This window comes from Phalacrocorax carbo, chromosome 1 (assembly GCF_963921805.1).
Source record: "Phalacrocorax carbo chromosome 1, bPhaCar2.1, whole genome shotgun sequence".
Lineage (NCBI taxonomy): Eukaryota > Metazoa > Chordata > Aves > Suliformes > Phalacrocoracidae > Phalacrocorax > Phalacrocorax carbo.
In genome coordinates this window covers 45,899,124-45,926,351 of record NC_087513.1, presented here as the reverse complement: position 1 = coordinate 45,926,351, position 27,228 = coordinate 45,899,124, and the positions used below count along the sequence as shown (strand labels likewise).

At 37.1% G+C, this 27,228-nt stretch overlaps 1 protein-coding gene across 2 annotated transcripts in view; it reads right to left on the bottom strand.

Moving 5' to 3' along the window:
* Positions 1–5,346: 5,346 nt before the first annotated feature.
* The window catches only part of TMTC2 (transmembrane O-mannosyltransferase targeting cadherins 2), a 260,675-nt gene continuing 238,793 nt past the window's right edge, over positions 5,347–27,228 (bottom strand). For both annotated transcript variants that reach the window (XM_064450359.1, XM_064450367.1), the window contains one exon: positions 5,347–8,297. In XM_064450359.1, coding sequence (XP_064306429.1) covers positions 8,112–8,297 — 186 coding nt within the window. In that variant the 3' untranslated portion in view covers positions 5,347–8,111. The remainder of the gene's footprint in view (positions 8,298–27,228) is intronic.

Below are 27,228 nucleotides of genomic sequence, written 5' to 3'. Positions count from 1 at the left end.
ACAAGACTTCTCCTTTCTTGTCCTTATTCCTAAACTTCCCTTAGAATAAAAGAAATATTAAAAAGATCTTTTTGATGACATCTTTCATCAGTCATTTCTCAAATAAATTTGAAAAACTATTTCAAATAGACCTTAGTTTATAAACAGTAGATTAAAAAACGCGCTATATCTCAGATTATGATAAAAACCCAAGGTAAGTAAAGAGCAAAAAATGATAGAACTTCAAGAACTATTATTACACTGATCAATATAGAAAGCATTTGAGTAAGCTAATCTGTCTGTAGATCTAAATAATGACAATTCTATTTGCAGAGGATTCTAGTCTAAATATTAGCAATTCTACTGCAGAGGCTATGATTCCTTCTCTTTTCAAAATCACCAGCTTCACTGAGTTAAAAAAAAATGTACTTTTATATGGTCACCTCTAACTGACATTTAAATCTCTACCGAGAGACCACAAAAATCTTATAGAATCATAGAATCATTAAGGTTGGAAAAGACCTCTAGGATCATCAAGTCCAACCGTCAACCCAACACCACCATGCCTCCCAAACCATGCCCTGAAGTGCCACATATACACATCATTTAAATACCTCCAGGGATGGTGACTCCACCACCTCCCTGGGCAGCCTGTTCCAGTGCCTGACCACTCTTTCAGTGAAGAAGTTTTTCCTAATATCCAACTTAACTTCTCCTGATGCAGCTTGAAGCTATTTCCTCTCGTTCTGTCGCTAGTGACCTGGGAGAAGAGACCAACACCCACCTCACTACAGCCTCCTTTCAGGTAGTTGTAGAGAGAGATAAGGTAATCTTGAACAGTACACATCTGATTTCACGTGGTTTGACCTCTTTTTCTTCTTCCCATGCCAAATAGAGCAAAGTTTTCATATCAGTCAGAATAAAAATTATAGCAAATAACTTATTCAAATTAATTGGGTAAATATGTGCAGTGTTGACAAGGAAGAGTATCAAAACAGCTGGGAAGGTGCCAATGGGACATACATATGCACACGTATATAAAGCATGCCTTTAGCATGATGAAATGCAAACCCCATTGACCTGATATCAAGTTATTCTTAGAATGTTGAAGTCAACTGTAAATCAACCATAATCTCATGAGATAAGCAATAAAAACTTGCAAATAGCACTTGCAGGGAACTTGGAATAGTTTACATCATTTTTTAGCTTTTCATTTAAACAGTTTCATTTGTGTTTTTGAACTTTTGATTTTTGAAAATCAGCAAGAAAATGTTTGGTGGGTTTTTAGACATAACTCTGTAGGCAGAAAAGTTTGATCCATCTGAAGAATTTGCTGTGATATATCTTCATTTGACCCATCTGTACTTCTTAGACTGAACAATGATAGGCAGCAAAGGCGGAAAAGATCCAGACAGAAGGCTGCCCCCTTATTAGACAAGCTGATACAGTTAGAAAAGGAGGCCAAGATTTTCAGCGACTGAATCTTTCCTTCAGTCCTTAAAAATTATATTAATGAGAGACTTGGTGTAAACCTAAATGTTCTGTAATTTACTTCTTTGTGGAAGTGCAAAACAAGTTTTATTTCTTTTTAACATCTTTGGCTATAAGGCACAAAACTGATGGAGGAACTCAATTTACACCCAAAGCTGTTCTCTGCCTTTTGCTTCAGGGAAGGCAGTTCCTCTTCTAGTCTCTAAATCCTTCATAAAACTAACAAAGGAGAAAAGAAAGGGGCAACAATTATTCTGTGCAACAATATCCTAAGGACTCTTTCAACTGATGAGAACAACAATCAGGAGAATCATTCCATTAAAAAACAAAAACAAAACCAACCCAAAAAACCATCCAGAAACACAAATGATTTACAGTTATATAGCTAAAAGATTAAGTGCCACTCACAAACTTCATAGAGAAACTGCATTTCAGAGGAACAGCAATTAAAATAATTTTTTTTTTTATTACAGACCCCTCATGCTGTATCCATGAATTTTGAGACATGAGTGCCATTCATAGAGCTCTGTTGTTATTAATAGTATGTTTATTTTTTTTACAAAAATTAAATTGTCAATGTCTTTTTCATGAAGGAGTAGCAAAAGACATAATATACTATGAAACGAAGGTGGTTGAAAAGAAAGAAAAGATCCAGTTCTACAGCAGGAATAAGACATATTTTCTAGCATCCTACATCTTCATGTTGTCATATAAAAATGTTCACTACCACAATAGGAAGAACAATGCTGGATTCCAGAAACTGTGGGTGTGCAAAAGTGACTTTGTTGTAATGATTGGCTTTGCATATTGGCTAGAAACCAGAAGAGGGAATTGATTTAATATAAGGAACAATACCCTGTATTATATACTCATGTACTGTAGAGGAACTTATGGTTGTGGTTGCAACAAATGTCAAAAAGATAAATAAATCAATTCTATGTAAATTTAATTTCTCATTGTAATAAAGAAAAATAGTGGGTATGCAGGAACATCTGTTTTCAAGAAAATTAGAGACAAAATAAAATATATTTCTTTAGAAAAGAACAAAAAATGCTTTGCTGACAGGAAAAAAAATCTAGAGAAGAAAAAAGAAAAGCCTCTCAAATAATCTCTGCTTTCTGGGATTACCTGGTACAGCAAACCACTGTATTATTGGGTTGAAAAATCTGTTCACCTGGGTTAAATCATTCCTGAAACCAAACCTGAACTCAAGTTTAGCCATTAAAGTCAAGTTTCATTTCTGCTTACCTCAAAGCAGAACCTGTGGCTGAAACTATTCAAAATGCACAGGAACACTGCTTCGTACAATCAGGTTCAAAGTTTCAGAAAAACAAAAATATCCATGTAAAAATAGCATGTCAGCAGCTAAGGCATCAGTGATGCAAGGAAACGTAGGCTTGTGTATAAATGTCATCAAATAAAAAAACCCAAACTCACAACTGTTCCCACTGCACATGGCTTCCACACATGTTTATTCGAAAGGAAAATCTTCAGGCTTTCAAAAACATAAGTTTGTGCTCAAATGCACACAAACTGACACAGATTTGTAAATGTAAACAATAATTTAATCTTCAAACCTTGCACAGAATCTCTGTAAACTCAGTAATTTCAGTAAGCAAATGGAATTATGCTTTGTCACTGAAACTATATTCAAAATAAATGAGTATTCATCAAACATGCATGATTTAATCTATTTTATCTTACATATTTCTAGGAGGACCACTCTGATGTTCATGCACTTCTGAAATGCTTCCTTATACGTAACCTTCAAAGCTGTCCGACCCCAGAAGCGTAATACCACCAAAGAGCCAGTACACCACGACAGGCTGAATATAAAAAAGAATATATGGGGAAGGGAGAAACATCAATTTGAAATTTGAAAACAAACACAACCATAAAGGTTTTCTGATCAAGCAGCAGCATAACTTGAAGCGTGCATTCAGTCTTCCATGGGGAATATATTGTTATGTCCTCAACTCTATTATACCATCTTCCCAGACCAGCATTTCTGGATGGTAATGTTTGGTTTTGATTATTCTTATACCAAAATAACTTCTTTTAAGTCTACCCTTTCCTGTAGTTTATCCTAGCATAACTTGATCCTGGGGTTCCTTCTTTGTTGTTAGAATAAAGCCTGTCCCCCTAAAATTCTTACTTATTTCCACAAAAAGGTCTGCATCTCCTCCCCAACACCTCCTTCCCCACCCCCTGCATAACACAGGATATATTCTACTCCTTAAAACACATTCTTCCAGTATCACACTACTGAATCTCAGAGAGATTAAACATTCAGTACATCTGCAAAGCAAGACAGGGACTTTTCAAATTGCAAGGTCGGTCCAACTGAGGGAGCCTCTATAACCTCTGAGTGGGGCCTCTATTTTATTTCGAAGGACCAGAAATAGAAGCTTCAAAATGGTAAATGTTTATATGAGATTCTCTTTAGATTTCCCACAATTTATTTCTAAATCTCCAGATTCTCTCACTAAAACCTCTCCTTTGCAACCCCTAGTGATGCAGCAAAACACACACAGTAATTCAGCTGTCATTGACTGTTCTCACACTTGAACTGGAGGCAAAGACTCCTTCATGCTACCCTCATTCACCCCTGTTGAGCAAAGCTGCCATGGGAATGTTTACAACACAGAGCCATGTTATAGAGTCCCAATCCAGCTCCAAACGAGCTGGTATATTTACGTAGAATAATTTAGTGTCTTACCATTATACTAGTTCAAACCCCACAAGCAATACAGCCATCTGTGCCGGCTACAGAAAGTTAGTTCAGATGGGCCTGGGTCAGATGGCAGGACTAAAAAGCCACTGTAGAGCTGTTGTGTGCCTTCACCAGAAGTGGAGCTGTATCAGCTATCTGCTGCCCAAAAAGCGTGACACTTGGAGGAACAAGAACATCGGAAGCACAGCACCAGGCAGACAGAACAGGATCTCACAGAGAAGGGCTTACAGATAAGAAGCCCGAGCAGGAGTTCAAGCACTTGTTTTTAGACTCCACTTCCATGAGAAGGGAGGGACACAGATCAGATTATTCTTTGCATGCTCCGTATACATCACCTGCCATTTTATCAAAAACTACTTAGGCAAGGAATGACTCGTCTAAAGGCAAGGCTGACCTTTGATAAAAGTAAGGCATGACAGTTGAATTTGGAAGTCTGTGACCCAAAGCCTCTCTAGCGCTCGACTCATGCCCATCAATGTTTTTCAGCTGTAGAGCAAATCTATCAATGCATAGGACCTGAATGCAACAGAACGAGGAAGGTATGAGAATATTAGTGTTAGGTCCATCGAGCTAAGAAGGCTCTGTCCATAGAAGATGAAGAGAAAACCAAAAGGTCAAAGAATCGTGTCACTTCATAACATCTCCTGCACAGGAAGGCAGCAGATTTGAAACTGATTGTGTGACATTGCAGCACGAGAGAAAGGTGATCTCAGACACCAAAAAGACCATGTATGTAAGCGAAGTCTTCTTTCCAGCTTTTTTAGCCAATTATACATTTTAGAAGCATTTTTACTGACACCATGCTTGTATGTCAATATAAAAATAATTTATAAATATATTGTATTAATCAGCTTTTATTCCCATAGAGCTTAGAAACAACAATCAAATATAATTGTTACCATACCTCTTTGGCTAGATTGTGTGAGTAGAAATATTAAGAAATGTTTCCAGAGGACCTTTTTGAAAATATCAGCTGAAGTATAATTGCAATAGAGCATAGAAGAAAGCCAGCTGTGATAGGTGGTACTCACGCTGTACAGTTGTCCCACACATAAACCAGTCAATATAACTCACTAAATTAAAATAATTAAAAAAAAAAAAAAAGTGTTGTGACAGTAACAGATAAAGGAATGCACAGTGTATTAGTTATCAATGCTTTATTATTGAAAACAAAATCGAAATTCTCTTATCTGGCACATAAACAATTATTTCTACAAAAAGGAAAGCCTACAAATCTGATAATTTATACAAATAACAGTTTTTCAAAAAATAAAATTTTAATTTAGTAAACTTGTCTTGTGCTCTTTTATTTTTTTAGCACTGTCTGCAATAATCCACCATAAATCCCTGAGCAGAGAGACATATTTTAAACATGTTTTAAATTTTTCCCAAAAGAAGAAAGTTGTCAAGCCCAGACCTATATTAAAAAAATGTATTCAGGGACATTCTTGTTAAATTTATGCTAGTCCTTTTTTCTTTGTTTTCTTTTGGTGTTTTTTTTTTTTTAAAGAAACAAACAAAACCAGTTATAAATGCAAACATGACACTGCATCACAGGAGTGCTCCCCTTTTCCCCCTTTTGTGCATTGAATAAAAATTACTAAACAAGAATGAGTACAAGTTGAAGGAGACAAATAACATAGTGAATGGTTAAGACCATGAAGCCATCGAAGTCTGATGGCAGTTGAGCAAATAAAGCTGCAGGATACCACAGTTTTATACTGAGTTCAGATATAGTTACTATCTAATTTATTTCTATACTTTTTCCAGAAAGTCAGTAAAGCAGGAGAATACGTTCAAGCTACCATTGTGTTCTAACACTGGTTTCAATGATAGAGTAGAAATTCAACTTTTGACCCTTCAATTTTGCTTTTCCAGCCATAACATTATTTGAGAAAAACTTGACACACTCCACAAAACCAAACAATCTTGCCCTTCTGGCCCTTCTGGTAGGCCAGTTGTAAACTCAGCAACTTAGGGTATTTTAGCGAGCAAGAGCAAAGAAAAGGAAACACACACCACTACAATTTTTTACCATACTGACTTTGAAACTGCTACACTCCAATCTATTTCAATACAGATTTAAAATCCAACTGTACGGGGAAAATGACCAAGAAGGTGGAGTATAACTCAAGTGTCCCCTTTCCCATTAGGTACACACACTAAGCACAAAAAATGCAAGGAAAACCAAATAAAAGAAATAGTAACACTTACAGACTGTTGTGTTAATGGCAGGTAACGTTGCTGCAGTTGAGTAATAAATAAATAAATACAGCAAAGTGTTCTTCTCTACAGTTTCGTTGGAATGGTGCTCAACAGTTAATAAGCAAAAAACCCCCACCCCAAATCCTTTCTCAGTAATAGTTTTTAACAGAAGATCCTGAAGAAGCTTCAGTTCAAGGTGCTCTACCACTTCAACATTATATCTACCATTATGAAAAGAACACTGAAGCAGATACCAACAGGTCATTAAATGAAATAGTAAATTTTCTTACAAGCAATAATACTTTTTCCAAAGAAAGAAAGCAGTTAACAAATGGCCTGGAAAAAAACTGACTAAAGCTTCAATACACTGCAATTTAAAATAAATTATTTTTACATTTAAAAACTGAAGACTAAAACAGTAACTAGGCGAAATCATTCTGAAACAGGAAGAAATTCAACCTCACCAAAAGCATATTTAGGTATTTGACAGCTCTGCTGCTAGCACATGTCAGAATATAAACAGAATGCTAATATTTGGTTAGAGTCTGAACAGGTAATACTTTCAAAACACCACCACTATGAAAAGTAACTGGCAACCACCGTTACAAATTTCTCACCGTTACATAGTCTTAAGCATGATCTATTCCAGTCCCTTCTGTTATTTGCCAGCCTCACCAATGTATAACGTTCCCTTTTCTCTTGAGTTGCTCATGAAGTCTTATTTGTAGCATATCCAAGCACTAATGTTTTCAAATCTCACTTGGCTGAGTTATTGCAGAAATACCAGTTTCGAGCTGGTCTTATCTGAGAGCAATGTGAACAGAGTCAATCACATTGTTCTATAGTACCCTTTTTTTATTTTCTTAAGATGACAGGCTGACCACACTCATTTGATATCAGGGCACACATCAGCCTTGCTTGTATTGCTAAATGACACCTCTGGACTTTTTTGGTTTTGGGTATTTTACCACTCTACATATACATTTGATGTAGAATATGAGCAGTTCCTTGCACATTCTGCCTAGCCCACAGCCTTTTGACTGTATCTCAAGAAAACAGCGTTAAAACTTAACAAGCTGAAATAGTACGCATAGCCTCAGTAAACAATTATGAATGCTGGCATCTAATCACAAGTGACAGGTTTGGAAAAAAAAAAACCAAACCAAAAACCACAATTGGCCATATAAGCTGTGAAATTGGTAAGCAAGTGGTCCTAAAGTGAGATACAGCAGCATTAAGACAAAATGCAAACACACTGGATTTAGTATATATTTTAATGAGTTACAGTATCAGCAGAATACTTTAACCTACTATTACCATTTTTACTCCCATATGGCTGAGTGTATACTGGACAATTTTCCCTTAGTATTTCTATGACCGTATACATTTCAGGTACCCACCCAAAAGTTAGCAATATGGGATTTCAAATGATTTACCAAATATGCCAAAACACCTTCTCTCAAGTGCTATGGTTCTAAATATTTTTGTGGGGTAACAAGTCCTTCATGAATATCTCAAAGTCTCCCTTTTTCTATTTATCTTGCAAAAAAACTTATGCCAAAAAAGCAGAATAGATTCTCCTAGCAGCAATTAAGACCTCTGATCCTTGCAGTCAAGTCCAATGAGTTCTCTGACTGGACAACTGTGTGGAAGTTCTAGTTCATGGTTTTAATCAATTTAAGAAAAAAAAAGTTCAGAGTGTTCATCTTCCTGTTTTGGATGTCTTCAAACCTTGTTTCTCCATGATATTCCACAATTTGCGAAGATTGGACTGAGTGATGACGTCATCAGGTTTAAGTTGAAGAGCAAGGAGGTAGTTTTCTTCAGCCTCTTTCAGTTTACCATTCAGATGGAGAATGGCTCCAAGATTCATTAGGGCAGCTGGATACTGGTGCAAAAAACAAGGGAAGGGGAAATATTAGAAATATTTTCAGTTTTTATTTTCAGACAATATTCTTCCACTTACACAAATTATTCCCTTATGCTTGCAGTCTTTTCATGGAAGCAATTTAGCAATTTAAGCAAATAGAGATAACAAGAAAAAGTTTCTGAACAGCTGCTGTATACTTTGTGCTTTAAACAGGGCAAGCTCTGGTGTCTACAGACATAGACTTCTCTCTTTAATGAGAAAACACAGAACTCATAAAGCTTTACATGTGGTAATGTCGGCATAGCACAGTTTCCAAGAGAAAATTAAAGTAATCCAAGAGCGGATTAAAGACAGGAATTTAATTTTAATTGAACCCATTGCCAATAAAGAGTTTATAATCATTGGGAATAGTTAACACATTGGAACTCATTCCTTTTTTCTCTTTGTCTTAATTATAACTAGTAGAAAATACATTCTGTTTTCAGATGCTAAGGATGTTCAGGGGTCCTAGGATATCCATTTAGACTCAGGTTGTAGCAATTATTTCTTAATGAATGACTGAATTAAATTAACAATGGTGGAAACATGCTATTTTAATAACAAAGATGTGAAAATTTCATAACAAATCCATTAAAAAGCTTCTTACGCTACTAACAATTTTTCCATCCTTAGCTAAGAAAAAATGTTTCTTGTTTTTATTTTCCATCTTTAGATCATTCCATTAAGAAATAATAGGTTGGTCATGACAATTAAACATGCCTGGTTATTGGAGGTAACAAATATTACAGGGGCAGAAAAGCAGATTTACGACGCTGAAGAGAACAGTCTAACTTACCTTTTTGCAACTACCTAAGGTATTCACATGCTAGTGAGAGCACAGTAAAGGCATCTGCCAAACCAGTACCTTGCATTTCAAAGAAGCAAGGAGAAAAATACTACACAAAGGTCACTGAGGTTCTCCCTCTCAGGACACTATTATCTCCAATGAGCTTCAGGAACACTCACTTTCGAAGTCACATAGCTTTGCCTCAGAGAAGTGTTTCAAGACACCACTCACCAGTGTTCTGATCAAAATGAGATACTCAAAATGTGAAGCCACATGGAAACTCAGCTTCAGGCTACTGCGTGGGGGTGTTGGCATGCTTTAGAAGCCCTTCAGTGACAATAATTTCAGGAAAATATGGTAGGTAGAACCAATAAAAATGCAGTATAGTTGGTCTCCCAGACTGACGTGGTAATAGGAAGTCATTAGGTTGAGGAAGACTTACTATGTTCCAAACCTCTCCACTAGCAAGTTAAACTCATTATTCATATCCTTCTGAATCAAGCTTCAAAAAAATGCTCCATAATTCCTGTGTCCAGAACCTCAATTTTGTAGTGGAAATGTTGTTCAGAAAATTCCCTAGCTTTATATCCTACAAATATTTCATATTTTTTCAGCTTTCTTCCTGCTTCTTTTCACCTGTTCACATACGCATCACAAAATCTCATGAAGAACTGCAACACATCAAATTTTCAGAACAACTGGCTTCCAGAGTTTCAAAATCAAGCAAAACGAGTTCAGCCCTCCCTATTGTAAACATCAAAATGTTAATGCAGTGGAATCAGAAGATGTTATTTTTAGATTTAATTTTTCTTGCTTTACCCTGACAGATTATTTCCACCACCCTACTAAGTCAGTTACTTGGTTCTACTAAAAATCAAAACAAAAAAATCCTACAGCTGGATTTTATAAAGTCTTCCCAGTTAAATACTCTCCAAAACTTCATTTTCAGTCATATTCTGTACAGAGAAAGAAAACTAAGCCCCTGACATGTAATTTTTGCTATGGACAACATATATTGGCTGCAACATTATCATAGCTCCACCTTTGCAATAATTTGGAATAATATAGTTTGGAATAATATACTCCTTAATTACAGATGTACTGGGTGCTAATTGAAGCAATGCAAGAATGATTGGAAAACAGCTCCACTGTATATGGATGGGTGTCTAAATATTCACATATTTTATTTATTCATTTACTTTTAGATTTAAGATTGTTTGAGAGAATTTTCTCAAATCATGAGTAGGATAGTCCATTCCCACTAATTGTGCTCCTTGTTTATCTAATTAGAGTTTATGAATCAAACAGCTTTTTTCAAGAGCACAGTTATTGACACAGAACTGTCTTCTCACTTGAAATATAACTATGTGTGTACATTTGCATGTAGACAAAGCTTACAATGGATAAGGATTAAAAAAACCTTAAACCTAGAAAAACTCATCCTAAATAAGACACACATTAAAATGTGCTCAGGGCTAATTCTACAGCATCCACAAACTTATTGTGTGGGAAGTAACACAGTTGTCTCATACAGTTTCCAGAATTCCTCTCCATTTTCTTCACACCCCCTGAAAATATGGTATGTGTATGGTACTAATCAAGCACTCTAAAGAACATCATATACATAAGCCTAGCTAAGAAAAACTCTTCTGCCATCATGTCTTTAATTTGATATATCATTTCACTATAGCAAGTAACAAAAACATCTAGAAAAAGAATAAACTGCATGCCTTTTAACTGAACTTGAAAATTTCCAACTTCTACACATCATTCCTGATTTCCTGGAGACCCAACAAATTTGAGGCCATTATTGCTCTAAACAAATATGTCAATGGAAAATGTGAACTGATAACTCATTTCAGGTAGTGCTGAAAGTTCATTCCAAGTCCTCCGTCTTTCAAACGAGGAAGTGCACAGAATTTTGGAAAGACTACTCCCTAACTTTCTAGGGTATCGGCCACCCCAATATCTACAGTTTATTGTAACAATGACAAGAATTTTGGGTGACTGCAAGATTATACATCAGCGCCATTGCTCTCTGACACCTATAAATGATGGTCTGAGGACAAGAGAGCAAGAAACATTTGCTATAGTTTTTCTTCACATATATTATCTTTTATTAGAGACAGCTGATAAAACTTTTCAGTATGTTAACAAAGGCAGTCGGCAGCTACCAGTGCAATAACATGGGACTTGTAGCACTGTATAACAAATGACACCACCTACTACTACAGAGACTTGAAAGGAGAAACAGGCCTGCCTTCATTTCCTTTTGGAGACAGATGCTTTACATCAAAAAAAGCTGACTGGCATTTCTATCAGGGTTATAAATGCTGTCTTTTATGCTCTATTGGGAATTATTCCCTTTATTAGCGTTTTTGTCATGGCGTGTTTGTTTCCTCAGTGTTTTTTTGGGGGCCTGGGGGAGGTGCTTGTGGTGAGGAGGGGAGAGGAATAACAGAGTAGTTAATGAGTAACACAATGATAGAAGAAACGCATTTAGTTGCCTGAGGTGTTTTTGGTTTACATATATGACAATTCTTTCAAACTTTCTCTATACTACCAAAATAAAAGGATAGCCTTGGGGCATCAAAAAATGTTTATGCAAATTAAAGTCCTCTCTAAAATTAGAGAACTATGGAATCTGCAAAGAATTCAAAATAATTCTGGGTAGTATTTTGGGGTTACACTAATGTAATCAAGTACAGTATTGGACCCATAAACAGAATGAATTTTAATGACACAGAAGATGAACTGATTCCCTGTTCATCATCTCTGGCTCCACATATAGCAAATACCGTATCAGAACAGTGCCAAACAGAAGAAGACAAATTTACTCCTATATATGCCTAAGAAGTTACAGGGAGAGAGACAAATACACAGACACTTGACCTAGCTCAAAAACACCTCTTGCATGGTAGACAAAAATGAAAAAACAACTGCCCAAACACAAGCAACGAAATCTGAAATTGTTTTCCCCAAAGCTCTGCTTACAGATGACCTTCTCTGCTCAACACCACAGAGGCCAGGGCAGCAGATTCTGAGATAAAAGTGCATTTTGTTGCTGCCGGGGTACTTATAAGGAAAATGCCAATTTTTACTCCAGTAGAATCACAAGTGCAAGCTACTTCTCACTTAGCCATTTTAAAAGGTCACTCACTGAAAAGATGTTGCCAATATTTGTCTTGCTCTTAATGAATTACTGCAGTGCATGATCTTGTAGTTGTTTCAAAACAACCCTGGGACTGTTTAATGAATACTGTAATCAACGTGGCCAACTCATCAGAAACACAGAGGCTAAGTGTTTTGTTTTAAAACAGTGCAATTAAGGGCACTTGTTCTTTTAAGCGTTCCTGCTGAGTGAAGTCCATACTTAAAGGAGGACACAAAATATCATTCACGTGTGAATAATTAATCCCAGAAATTCTAGTTAAGTGTGGGTGAAGAATTCGGATATTTCCCTCTGATAACTGAGGATACATAGAAGGTACGATGACTGAGGAGTGAAGTAGCAGAGTATTAGTTGTAGAATGGCTCACTAAGCATGGAAGTAAAGCATGGTGGACTGCTTCATCTTATCAGTGACCATGGGATAATGTGCTGTCATGACTTTTTTATCCTCCTACAGGATGGCAAGAATTTGCACTTGAACTTTTATTACTGGTGTTAACTGCTGTAGCACAGCATAGTATTTACTGGAGCAATCAAAATGTCAACAGCTCCTTTTTTATCGCTAAAGATAACTGTGGACAACAGAATTGTTTCAGGGGTGGCACTTGCTTTTCACAGACCTCACAACTTTTGAGTAAAACCATGACCTAGGAGTTGCCCCAAGATGCAAGCACACTACTTTAAAGCGTGGGGATGGGCAGAGGAGGCAGAAGGAGAGGCAGGGGAGGGACATGCAGCGAGGTGGTTGCTGCCAACTGGATCTTACTCTCCAGTGCAATACATTGACAACACTGTAAATTCAGCAGTGACACATGGAAGTAGACCTTTTTATAGGAGCGACCTAGTGTTGTCAGATAAGCCAAGTGTCAGTTATTCCTTCCAGGGACTCATGTTTCTACCTGGTTCTCTATGCTATAAGGCTTCTTAAGAACTGCAGTTTGCATATATGTCATGTCTGGTATTTTGTTCCAAACAGCACATGAATCACAGCTAAGATGCTGATCTCCAGTGAGCTGGATAAGATGACAAGGGTAAGTTGTCTAAGAACAGATAACTTGGTGCAAAAAGCACTCTGGAACAAGAGACAGGATGTATGGCAAACTATATGGATCAGAGAGAATAAAAAAAGAATAAAATTCAGAGTTGAGAGGGATTTCCTGTGCCATCAGACCAGACAGCAAAGCATTCAGCATTTCTGCTGAAAAACAAAAAAAATCAGCATATTTGCAAACTCTTAAAATGGAAGAATACTCTGCAAATTTTCCTCTACAACAGTTAAGTATATTAATTAAATTGCAAGTCTGCTCATGATCAGTTTCTGTAGGTATGCTCTTGTGTTGACAATAGCTTTCAGCTTAAATAGTAAAGCGGGGAAATGGAGAGAAAAGCATTCTTCCTGCAAGTACTAATTTGAATAAACATTGCGAAGACCACAGTTTCCACAGTTGTATTAGAAATGGACCTAAATGTCTCTGCTGCAAAGGAAGCCTGCGTCCCAGTCTAATTACCTTAAGATTGACTAACATACATAGCTATATAAATCCAACTAACAATAAGCCTAGGCTCTTGGGGGAGTGGATCCTTGGATTCACTCATCATTTCTAAAAGTATCACGTTGTTAACGCTGATATAGAACAACCTTAGTTATTATTTACTAATATGTCATTACACAGAAAGAGGCTTCATTTAGTGCTCTGTTCATATTTTGTTCATCAAAGTAACAAATTGTTAACCTCCAGGGAAGATGAACACCCTCCAGGGAAAAAAAAAAAGTGCATCGAAAAAGAAAACACACAAAAAATAAAGTAGATAGGAAAAATAGATAGCTTCTGTTGAATACTGTTTATGTAATAGTCTCATGTTAGGATAATATATCAATTTAATAAGGCAGAAGAATAGCACCAGATAATAGCTGGTCACCTTAACAACTGATGATGCTACATAAATGTTAGGTCATGTACTTTTTTAATTTTATACATATATATAAAACTATATTTAAATAATTTTTTAGTTATTTTACATTTGGACATTTTCATCCAGACTTTCAAAGCAGATGACACTTTAAGCTGCCTGGTGAAAGGAGAATAATACATGGAGATTGTTTGCATGCATCTAATCTTGTGTGCTTTCAAACACTGGCAATTCCAAACACTAAAATTGCAAACTACAGGATATGTACATTTAAAACCAGAAATTAAAAAGTGAAGGAAGAGTTTTTAAACTTATTTTTATATTTAGGTGGCAGATATGGGAATTTTCACCCACATGCAAGCTGTAGAATTATTCAGTTTGCTTGTAGATTTAGACATCGGCGTCATTAAGGACACCCACAGCTGTGAGTCGCGGAAGAGTTCTAGACTTGGCATGGGAAGGAAGCAGCAAGCAGTCTACTTTGTTTCTCAAATTATCACATCAATAGGGGACATTTTAGCAACAATGTTCTCGAGCCAGTGGAGATTTTTTTCCTCAACATCTTTTTCATCTTACACATCAGAGACTGCTCAGAGTTTTAAAAACACAGTTATCCAAAACCAAACAAGCATATGTAGATATATGTTACATCTTGCTGCTGAAAAGCTATCTACCATTGGCCTTTATATAGATTCACTGTATACAATTTATATATCAGGAAGATAACAAAAGTATGTGTTATAACTGGTAAAGGATGCAGATAATAACAACAGCTGAAAAAGTCCCACAAAAATGTACTTACATTTGTAACTTCTGTGTATCTAGATTTTTCCCCTGATGGCCATGCATCAATTGCTTCGATTTATGCTTACAAAAATCTCCTAGTAATCACTCTCAGTTTATATAGAAACCGTGATGGACATTTTTAGATAACATACTTCTGTGACCATAATAAAAGCTAAACAGGAACATACGTTATAAGTATTTAATATTATGGTTATATTTAAGAAAAAAGAAAATAAAAAAAATTTCCAGGCCTCAAAGTGTTTCTAATTAAACTTCTTAGCTTTCCAGCTCAAGTGTTGTCATCAATATAGGATATGATAATCTTAGCCAATTTTCCTAACACTTTAGGATTTCATTTTAAAAAATATTCAGATGACTTAATTTTTGTTTATATAAATCCAACTATGTTCTGATGCCTGCAATTTATAATTTTAATACATAGCTACAATTATGGTATAAAACATTTAACAACTTCTTTACCTTATCTAACACCAGTACGCGGCATACTAATTAGGAGGTCTGTACTCCCAGTGTGTGAGAAACTTACTGAATAGAAATGTCATCTGTACTACCATACTGACAAACAGAATTTGCTCAAAATCTTTCAGTAACAGAATTTTGTACTATTAAGAAAAAGTAAGGGTTTTTTTAAATGAAATTGAATCTGTTAGTAAATGCATTTTTGCACACACTTCCTTTCTAAACCTTGGAAACCAGAAAACATAAATGGCTTTGTGTTACTGCCTAAAGATAAACCCCACTTTTAATATAAAAGAAATTTAAAGTGTTAAAAGAAACATTAATATACTCTACTTCACCCAGCAGCACATATGCAGGGCTGACTAGAATAGCTGTCCATAATACAAAAATAAAAACTGGCTAATCTTCACAGAAAACTCTAATCTACAGATCATCTGAGATTATGATCACAATTATACTCACAGTATGTATTACTAGCACTAAATTATATTCAATTTTTTTTCAATCAAATAAAATATCATTGGAAAATAAAAATGACTGCTGAGAGTGAATGCATTTTCCATGTATTTTTTGCCTAGATACTGATTAAATACATCAGCACCCGGAGAAGGTTGTATAGTTTATCAAGATGATAGTCACAGGCATATGAAGCAGTGCATTAGAGCTTCCAATAGCCAACTACTGAAATTTCAGAAGGAAAAAGTTTTCATTGCTGGCTTTGAAAAGTCAGCTAAGTTCTAATTAAGGAAATCTCAAAATCACAAGATTTCCAGTGTTTTGACTCAAGTTGCTCAAATGAATGTGAAGTGTCAAACAAGGCTTTGCACTTTTGGCTGACAAGTGTAGTCAGCTGAATTAAACGCTTGAGAACTAGATTAATATTGATATTGCTGTATGTTTTCCAAAACTATTTAGGTATCTGCAGTTGTAAGGCATAGCTTTCAGGCACACTGCGTAAACCATTATGCAACTTGACATTCTTGCTCTGAGCACAACGAATGAGAATCTTGCTAATTTGTTCAAGGCTTATATCATGCACAATCACTATTAAGACAGCTCACAGAAAAAGCGTGATATTAGAGCAATACAGAAACAGGAAAAAAGAAAAGACAAGGAGTTTATTAGGCATTGTAGGATGCTTTAGGATGAATTTTAGCTTTCATTCCACTCTTCCATAGACACATTTTCTTCCAGCTAACTTTCCCTAGACAACAGAATCAATCATTATTACTCTATTGGTAATAATTTAATTGGTAGGCAAGTGCAATTGATGTCTATCACATGAAGAGATACGATTTCCATAACAACATGGTTTATCGACGGTGTCTGAAGGCATTTTCAGATTGGTCCAAAAATGCAACTTCAGCATGTGGGAATTTTTTCCAAGGCAATTTTGCAAGTAAAAACTCACTCCATAACTTTGTAAATAAAGAACAAAACTCCGGAGATGATGTATTGTTCAAGGAACTACATTTTCATTAGACAGCAGACACAACAGAAAATGCTTGAAAAAATCTTGTTCATATTTTCTTTCTGAAATTTCTGCATGGAAAACCTTAAAGTATTTGCATATCAATTTTCTTTTTCTTCTCTTTTGTCCTTTTTCATCTGGCTTTTATCACTTCCATGTCTGCTGCATAGTGCAAAAAGATAACAGCTACACTGTATTGACTTCAGCTTTACCCGCAGGATTATAACAGCAGTTGAGAAAAGAGGCACATACTATTGGTCCTTTGCAAAATGCTGAATTACAGTGCTCCGTGTAATTCATAAGAATTCATGCCTTATTTTTTGGCAGCCAGTAACTTGCAGGTGTTCCCTATATAGTATTTAGCAATTAAATCTACGGTACATATTAAAACTATTAACTTCCAGGGTAAGCGAAAGGATTTAATTTTGATTCTTGTAGCGTAAAGATTTTAAGGCTGTAGTTTCTAAAATTTGGTCTTGTGACTGCTAATAGTAAGACCACTGGGCACTAATTGCTTGCTAGGCTTTTACAAGGTTGTGACTTGTAAAAAAATAAAACTACTTTCTGCTAGGGCAGCCTTATTTACCACGTCTGATCGGTGACACATATGCTTACAGTGCTTTGTGAGTAATTACTATCAATAACAGCAAGGCATGTTCAGTGGTAGATCTACACATCAAGGTTGCACTAGATACTGCCTATGCCAATAACTGCTGTTTATTGAAGAGCACCTTTCTGTATTCTTCAAACTACATTTTTAAGAAATGGGCACAGGAAACAAAACTGTGAATAATATTTTCCTTTTTAAAAAGGTTTAATTATTTCTGAAGGCACAAGAGGACAACTAATATTGGCAGGACTAGTACCAAGAAATCAAAGTTCAGTTCCTGCCTCCAAAATTCAAATTCAAAAATTACTCAGTGAAACCAGATGCTTGCTCCAAACTTCCCCAGAAAAAGCCCTCCATGACTGCAGCAAACTAAAATCCAGGGCACTAGAATTGCTAGGCAGTTCTGCAGTCAATGGCTCGGGTTAATTTGCTTCTCATTATATATTTTCACTACACATACCACCCATTCTATACGAACACCACAGGATTCTGCAGAAAGTAACTTCAGGTCCTACCTACCAGCAGGCTTTTTGTTAAAGCTCATTTTTTTTCACCCAGACCAAAAGGTTTGCTTCCTGTACAATTTATATAATCTCTGTTCAGAAAGCACTTTCTTTCTGTTATGGGTAAAACATCCAATTTGTGAACTAATCAACAAAAAACCTCCGTGCAGCTATCAGAACAGAATTTTTCGCACAGAATTAAGGAAGGTTCATGTACTTCTCTTTCAAAAATTATAAAAAATAAGTCTGATAATTTTAAGTGTATTTAAATGCAGTTAGAATGAGAAGAAATGGAGTAGAACTACTGAGGTACAATAAAACTCCACCAAAGAACTCCACCATAAACTTAGCAATCATTTACCCCACAGAATCTAAGTGACATACAGCCAACTTTCATATAGAATTTAATTTAGGGTATTATTGTGGATTTTCATTTTTACTGTGTTGTTATATTGGAGAAGATTTTTATTTTCTTTCACACTGTAATTGTTTTCAGTGAGTTTGAGGCAGCCAGATGCTGAGGCAACAGGCACTGTTACAAACCATAATGTCAGATTAAAGTTACTTACTGTTACAGGGAAACAATCTTTACTGGAGCACCTGAAGAGTTAGTAAAACTGTCTCAGCTTAGCAATAGAGACATTGGAAGACTTGTTTCAAAAGGGTAGGCACAATTGAATGTGTATTTGCTCTCCAGTAAAACTAACTGTGGTAAATAGAATCGTGTAAATGCAATATGCAGGGCTGACCAATGTACAGTGGTTCAGAATGCCTCAACAAAAAGGGACTGCTCTTTGGCGTAAATGAAAAGCTGTCCACTGCCTCCTCACTGCATCTTCTCATTAGCAGACACCTGATCTCTAGACTGTAACTTTCCCAGGGAAAAATACATTCAAACTGGTACTGCAGTTACTCTTAAAAACAAATTCCAAGATTACTTCAGCCAAACACCTTGCCACCCATTCCCTTCCTAGCAGTCTGCAAACATACAGTTCTTCTCAGGCAGATCTCAGACCAAAACCAGCCTCATTGGAGGGGGTTTTATCTCTATACAATCACCTAGTACACCTGGAGGTGTGGGAGGGTAGGGGAGATTACCAGTTGCATCAAAACCATCTTGTGAAACAGAAATGTAAGTTTCCAGAAATTGGGGCGGGGTGGGTGGCGGGTGGGGGAATCTAACAGGATATGACAACCCACAACTAAAAATCATTCCTAGAATGAGAAATACGTCAGAACTATAGATTAGGAAGAAAATTAGGAAGTTAGTTATTGCAAAACATCCTACTGAGAATGTACTACTGGGTTTATTTAATAAGCATTAAAAACACTTCCTTATCAGTTCTAATTGCATAATAAATTCATTGCACTGTTTCCAGAATCAGCACTAGAATACTCTATTAGGAAAAACCTTGCTGGATTCTCTTTTAATTGAGTTCAAACAGATGGTTTAATTTCTGAAATTCTAATCTACTGCTGTGAGTTCTATATTTCATGGCACTTTATTTTTGATTGACACTGAGGGCTACATTTACAAGGCAAAGCCAATCTTGCTCTCTCCAGGAACTGATGCAGGCAGCCTAGTACCCCCTGCCATATTACTATCAGAATGTCAATCACAATCAGGTATATAGGCCTACCCATGATACATCATCTTCACTTCCACAATTTCAACAAAGAGACTGTATCCTTACAAACTACTGCCTCCCACCATCTCAAAGCATGATGATTTCTTTTATGCAAAGCAACAGTACAAATCTAGGCCGTGACTTCCTATTAATTAGTTTTGCAAACCTATTTCCTCAATTATTCTGTAAATTAACATCATAGTTGAGTACAAGCACAACTGCTGCACAGCTATTTACATACCGAAATGTAATCATAGAAAAAGAAAAGTTATCAGTCTACTAAGCTGTGGATGAAAAACGCTAGATGAAACAAATCTGCACTCCAAGAGACAGGCCTAGTTGACATCACATCCTTTTTTCTTCAAATAATTTTGATGGTTGACTGCACATATCTACATACCAGATAAAGACTTCAGATTTGCATAACAAAAACACATATAAAAAAAAACAGGAAAAGAAATATGAGGACACTAAGATTTCCGCTCAAATTAACTAAGGTGCAGTCCCACAAAATTTCTGAATAAATGTCTTGACAATAAAATAGCTCAAGTATTATTTGGTGTGAGAATTTCTTCTCTTTGGAGAATTTATGACCTATCCATTGAGAATTACAATCATCCAGTGGGATTGAAAGAACAGTGTTCTGTATCTAGGTAGGTGCCTGGAAAAAAAACAGAACCTGTACCTTAATACTTGGGTGACTAATTTCTCAGGAAACATCACTGAACTAATAATAAACATGTATGATTTTTGTGAAAACATGGTCTTTTACTTTTTGGAGATTTAGTCACATAAACATTTTGAACACTGTGGGCAACAGAGCCTACAATGGAAAATGGGTGCATAAAATACTCTGGGCTATTTTTAATGTGAAGAAAAGACTTTAATAGCAGCTCCAAGCAGCACAAGGGATTGCGCCCAGACGTACAGAAAACCTTATAAGACCTATGGCCTAAGCAAACAGCTCATGAATTATCAGAGAGTTTCTTTCTCTCAAATTACATGTTAAGCATAAAAGTACTGTTTCAACAGCTCTTGGTAAGAGTAATTGATGATTTAATGAAGATCCAAAGGTTAATTAAATTAGAAAAGAGTAGTTAGTATATAGTTGCTTATTTCCAACATTCTTCCTCCCACTAAAGAAAAGCATGTCTATACATTTTACAGTTCATGAAGATGAATGACTCAGAAAATACATTATGCCAATAATTAGACTGTAGATGGATTAATATTTGTGGAAAATTTGTAAACATTTTCATAGCTAAAAATGAAACGAAAAGCACTCCAAATTACCATGACGACGAGTTTCTGGCTTACTTCGCAGAGCGTTTCTGGGTATGCATCTTACTGTTTTAAAAACTATATGTGAAGAAGCGTTCATAGCTGCTTGCATAATTTCACTTGAAGAGATCAGGAACTACAGGGCCCAATTTACCTCTTACGTGCAGGAGAAACAGAAGCAACTCTAAACAAGTCAATGGTGTTACTGCAATACAGTATCTATGTAAGCAGAAGAAACTCAAATGTATTTTCATTTCAATCATTTAGAACTCGCACAGACAAAATACTTATTGATTAGGATACCAGTGTACAGCAAATTATTCTCGATGGGAAATAAACAGCTACTTAAAGGCATTTTAATTAAATTCCAAATCCCACAAATTACACTGAGGGAACCAATCAGTCTCAGATATTCACATATTTAACTGTATGATCAGAAGAAAAGAGTAGAAATGAACCCCCATAATCTAACTCTCACAAAACTGAAGCTGAGAACTGTAATGACGTGATTTCCAGCTTTCTGCCAGGCACTGCAGATGAAGATGGATCACAATATCGAGAACGCGATTGAAGTATTCCATAATCACCCAAAACCATGTTAAATCTTTGCTTTCACAGAGCTGCTACAATGCATGAGAAAACACATGTAATTTTTTTTGTGTAAGGCTATAACATATTCTCATGTATTTCCCAAAGGAAATTCAGTGTTTTCCACAGCTGAGTAAATTGGTTTTCAAATTATACAACTCATCTTGATATTGTGCTTCAGTATTACAGGTAAATATCCCCATTCCAATAGCCTGCGTTCTTTCTTCGTCCCCTGATGGAGATCATAGGGATGGGAAATGCTATATGTTTTTTTTTGTTTGTTTTGTCTGCTGTTTAAGGTGGGAGGCATTAATCTCTGCTGAAGCAGGAATACTTTAAGATTCAGGACAACAGCCTGTCTTGAAGCTGACAATTGTGCACAACAAAACACCTAAATGTGTCTTTAAAATATGTAGGAGGACCACGGACAAATATAATAGCAAATATAGGAAGACAGCTTTTTGCTCAAAAGAATAAACACAGTTTTTGCCAAATAGCTGGACAGAGATAAGATATCTGCCTTGCACTTAGCACCAGACAAGAAGGATGAACTGAGCATATGGAACTGGAAGGAGTGAAGCAGCAGCAACAACAACCACGACCAAAGAAAATTGAGCTTGGGGCCCAAATTAGATTTAAAAAGCTTTCCAGCTCAGGAGGGCCAGAGAGAGTTCATGCATGGATAAACTCTCTATGTGGAGAAGTGTTCCTATTTCTGTGCAAACGCTGAAGAGCCTTTCTACCTGAAATGAAGGGCAGCTTGCATTCAGTTAATATTAATTGCCTTGAATTTCTCCATTCTGCACAACCTTTAGGCTAGGTCAGCCTTCTGCTAGGCAGGCTGAAAAATGTCACAGCAATTCTGATATCAAATCTCAGAGTCAGCCTTTTATCGCCTGTCAACAGAGAAAGTCTGCCCAATTTACAGTAACCAAGGAAGTGCTCTCTCATACTTTTGAGATTCGAGAGCAGTGTCCTCTTTTCTCTCAGGGTGTTCCACTATCTCCGCTCCCAGTGGAGCTGATCCATGCCTAAACCTCCCTCCCTGTATCTATCTGAAGTCAAACTACTAAAAGTATGCCATCTGGAAATACAGTTCACATCAGTCATGTCTATCTTCTCATTAGGAAGCCACAGTACCCTTTTTAACCCCGCAAAGGCCTGCATGCCCTATAACAGTTGGCTCGGTCTTTAGGAGGCAACAGAGCAGGAAAAGAAGAACTGGATCCTGGGAAGTTTTATTATTCCTCACACCTTCACCAGGAGAAAAGAAAGGAGGCATTTTCAGTAGGCCAAGAGTGCTGCTGGGCTGGAAGGAATCCACAGCCATTCATATAATTGAGGCGGAAAGTCTGGCACACTTGAGAGGAAGCCTTGAACAATGAGAGGCTTCGCAGCAGCTGGTGCTGGTAGTGGGAAGCTGTGAAGCCCTGACACAGGGCAGGAGAAGCTGGGAGCAGCCTGGAGGGCAGGCAGGCAACCAGCAGAAACTCCACCTGCCTGTAAAGCCCACTTTTGTGTTTTCTCTAAAGGTACACACAAGTAATGGAAGACAACTGAACAGGTGAATCTGCTGGATGCTAACTTTCTAAAAGTACAGTTCTGTGGTCATTCCATGGCAACAATACATTAAAGATAAAAGATTGCCATGTGTTCATTACTTTGAGTAAACAACTAAACAGACAGAAGAACATCTTGAAACAAGGATTCTCAACTGGAAAGTGTCATGCTTTACCGGCTATAACAGGTGGTGCAATAACCATATGAGTACTGTTCCTCTACAGGACCATGTCAGCTTTATCTGTATGATGCTCCAGAAACCAGGAGTATGATGGCAAGACACTCCAGTTTGGTTTGGATAACAGGGACTAGGTAGACCTGCTCAGAAGAGCTGCAGGGATCCGCAATATCTCTGGAGCAGTGTGAGGAGAACATTGGATCCAGTGAAGCCTGGCACAGTGCTCATTTTTTGCCAATTGAGGATCAGCTGCAGACAGTTTAAGAATCTGTTAACCCATCCACTACTGCCATCAGCAGCAGAACTAACATAGCAGGGGCTCTTAAAAGTTTTGTGAAAATTCTCCCTAGTAATAACGGGGCGTGCCCTTAACAAAGCTAGCAAAATGCATTAAAGCCGTCTCCCTCACAGTTACTCCTAGCCTGGTAAAGCTACATCAGAGAAATACTGAATGTTCAGGAAAAAGTCAAATAGGGAAATTTGGCATGGAAACACCTGAAAAAAAAACACATAATAAAGCAGATCTTCGGTACATATGTTTCAAGACAAAATCCAACATCTACTTTGTTTTTTAAAGATGTATGTGCTATCAGAAGTATATTAATTTTTGGAGGTCTTGCCATGAATAAACCCCACATATTATGAACACTTTCCATAAGGAGGCACTGAAAGCACGTTATCTATAAGGTGGCTATAAAAATACAGTCAATTATCTGGAAATCACCAAGATTCTTCTTTCAACTGTTAGACAGCTCGAGGTAAAGCTTATTGCAAGCCTGAAGCCTTTGACATGAAATCTGTATTCCAGCATTGGGGAAAAAAATAAAAGAAGCACTTGTAGAAACTGCTTTTTAATATGATACTGTGTTAACTGATTACATAAACCCTTCAAGTCAAAAAATGGTTTAGTTCCTCACATCATGATTAAACCATCTAGTGGAAATTGTATTTATTTTGCTTATAGGTACATTTCTCCTTTCCCCCTCACTCTATGTGTGTGTCTTTATGTATGTTGTTACAGTAAGACATTTAATCAAGCCCCTTTGAAGTGGTAGAGTGGAAACAGCTGTTTCTGACAATGTGCCGATGACATGGAGCTTAAAGCTGTCATGAGCTCCAGATTGCAAGCAGTACTAATATGTGGTTGGGATGGTAGTGACTTGCAGGTCATGGCACCTCCTTGAGGAATGCTTCTAAGCCAATCAGCTCAAGGTGGTGGCTCAAAGTCTTAAGGCTCTGGTGAGCTCTCTTTCATTTAATACTCTTGAGGTCATACTTCAAAGTGCCCTTTCTTCTCAAGAGCCATTGGCCATATGTGGGGGTTCTAGAGCAGATTTTAAATGATTGGCTGCTCCAAGTTCAGACTTAAAAAATTAGGAATTCAGTTCTATTACACAAATGATGTCTTAAAAGTTGAATAAAAGCAGAAGCTTAAGTAAATATCTCACATTCTTGTAAAGAATGCCAATTTAAAGACAGTTTCTGGATGACTGATTTTTCCACAACAAAGTGAGCTTAAAGCTCACATTTTAGAGTGACTAACATCTTGTTAAAACAATTTCCTGGTTTGTGAACATTACAAGATGTAGGGAACCTAGAAACCATCTCTGAATACAGACTTTCCTCAGCAGTACTCCCACTCAGAAAAATTACTGCAACAAATGTCTTGCTGTCCAAGCAACTTACGTTTTCATTTCTTCGTGCAACTGAATTTGCTAAAATTAGACTACTGTGATTAACATACATCCAAGCCAACACTGCTAGAACAAACACATGTTCTTCTCACTCTAAAATGATTTTGTTTAGATCAGGGTAAACACACAATGTGGGAATGCATTTTTTGGAAAGTATTCAAAAAGGTCCAGGGGCTAGGGAAGCTGATACCTGTAGTTTACCTACAGAGTTGAAGGAGGAAAAGAGAGTCCTGTAAGAAATAATTCATAGCAAATAAAAGTTGATTCCTGCTCTGAACTGCTTACTGGATTCCTCTCTCCCCCTTGGCTCTCCAGGAGAAAGACATCCCTGTGAGGCCTATTTGGAAATAAATAGATATAATCTCGAAAACACTTGCTTCTTCAGTGAAGTTTAAGACAAATGATTCTCATCTCCACAGCGGCACTATATTCTATAGAAAATGCTGCTCTTCTGAAATTTGACTGGAAATTACTTTCATAGAGGATAGATACACACCTACTGCAAATAAGGGCAATCATGAACATTATTAAGAGAACAGTTAGGTCTAAATCTGGAATAATAATACTAGCCAGATTTGTTTTTATTTTGCACTCAAGCTGCATTTCAGCTGGTGCTGCTATTGTACCGAAGTGTTTTAATTCTTTTACACTCTGCAGAATGAAGGTGTATCCAAAAGCAAAGATGATATTCAAGATGTGGAAATACATTTTAACACACCTGTGCTGTATTCAGTTATTCCTTTACTGAGTATAATTTATTTGCAAATACTTTATTCACTGCAATAAAGCTTTTCACGGAGAAAATAAATGGTATTTTCAGTATTTTCCAGTCCTCTCAGAATTAGTTCAGTGATGAATGAATCACCCCCAATACTACAAAAATAAAATCTTTTTATGTTTGCTTTCTTGAAAACAATGGCTTGCATGTTTCATAGAAGTTACATTTCTCCTGTAATTGAATACTGTTTTTCTGGGGATATTTTTAGCCTCCTTAGTCACAACTTTCATAAAAATGAATTACTTGAATGAGAAAGTGACTCAGACATGAAGGCATATTAGTTGCCCACTGTTGAGCCCCAATCTTAAAACACTGGAATAAAAGAAAGCTTGCTTAGGAGACAAATGCAAGAGTGGAGATTGCTATATGGAAAAAAACATTGGAATAGTCAACTAAGTAGCTCTGAAAGCTGTAACTCAGATGGCCATTTAAACTGGACTTGGCCAAAGGGCTTATATGCTGCGGAGGAGGTGAGGAAGTGCTATGTAAGAAATATTGCTTCATTCCAAAAGCAACAGAAATGGTTGAGAAACTGAAGAAAGGGATGAAAGTTAGGCAGGAGTGTTGATCTGCTTGAAGGTAGGAAGGCTTTACAGAGGGACCTGGACAGGCTGGATCAATGGGCTGAGGCCAGTTGTATGAGGTTTAACAAGGCCAAGTGCTGGGTCCGCACTTTGGTCACAACAGTCCTGTGCAACGCTACAGGCTTGGGGAAAAGTGGTTGGAAAGCTGCCTGGAGGAAAAGGACCTGGGGGTTCTTGTTGACAGCCGGCTGAACATGAGCCAGCAGTGTGCCCAGGTGGCCAAGAAGGCCAATGGCATCCTGGCTTGTATCAGAAAGAGTGTGGCCAGCAGGAGCAGGGAGGTGATCATGCGCCTGTACTCGGCACTGGTGAGCCGCACCTTGAGTACTGTGTGCAGTTTTGGGCCCCTCACTACGAGAAGGACATTGAGGTGCTGGAGCGTGTCCAGAGAAGGGCAATGAAGCTGGTGAAGGGTCTGGAGAGCAGGTCTTACGAGGAAAGGCTGAGGGAGCTGGGGTTGTTTAGTCTGGAGAAGAGGAGGCTGAGGGGAGACATTGCTCTCTACAACTACCTGAAAGGAGGTTGTAGTGAGGTGGGTGTTGTAGTGAGGTGGGTGTTGAAAGAGTGGTCAGGCACTGGAACAGGTTGCCCAGAGAGGTGGTGGAGGTATTAAGACGACATGTAAAGATGGCAGTTTAGGGCATGGTTTAGGAAGCATGGTATTGTTGGGCTGACAGCTGGACTCCATGATCTTAAGGGTCTTTTCCAACCTTAATGATTCTATGATTCTATGAAAACAAAAACAAAGCCAAAATGTTGAGAACAAAATTCTGTCATGAAACCTCAATGGCCATACAAATTATAGTCAGTAAAAGATTGTCTGTAGTATTACTAACATCTCTTATTGCTGCTAAAGATGGTATTCTACAGCAGTGATATTAGAGGTATTACGCAATATGT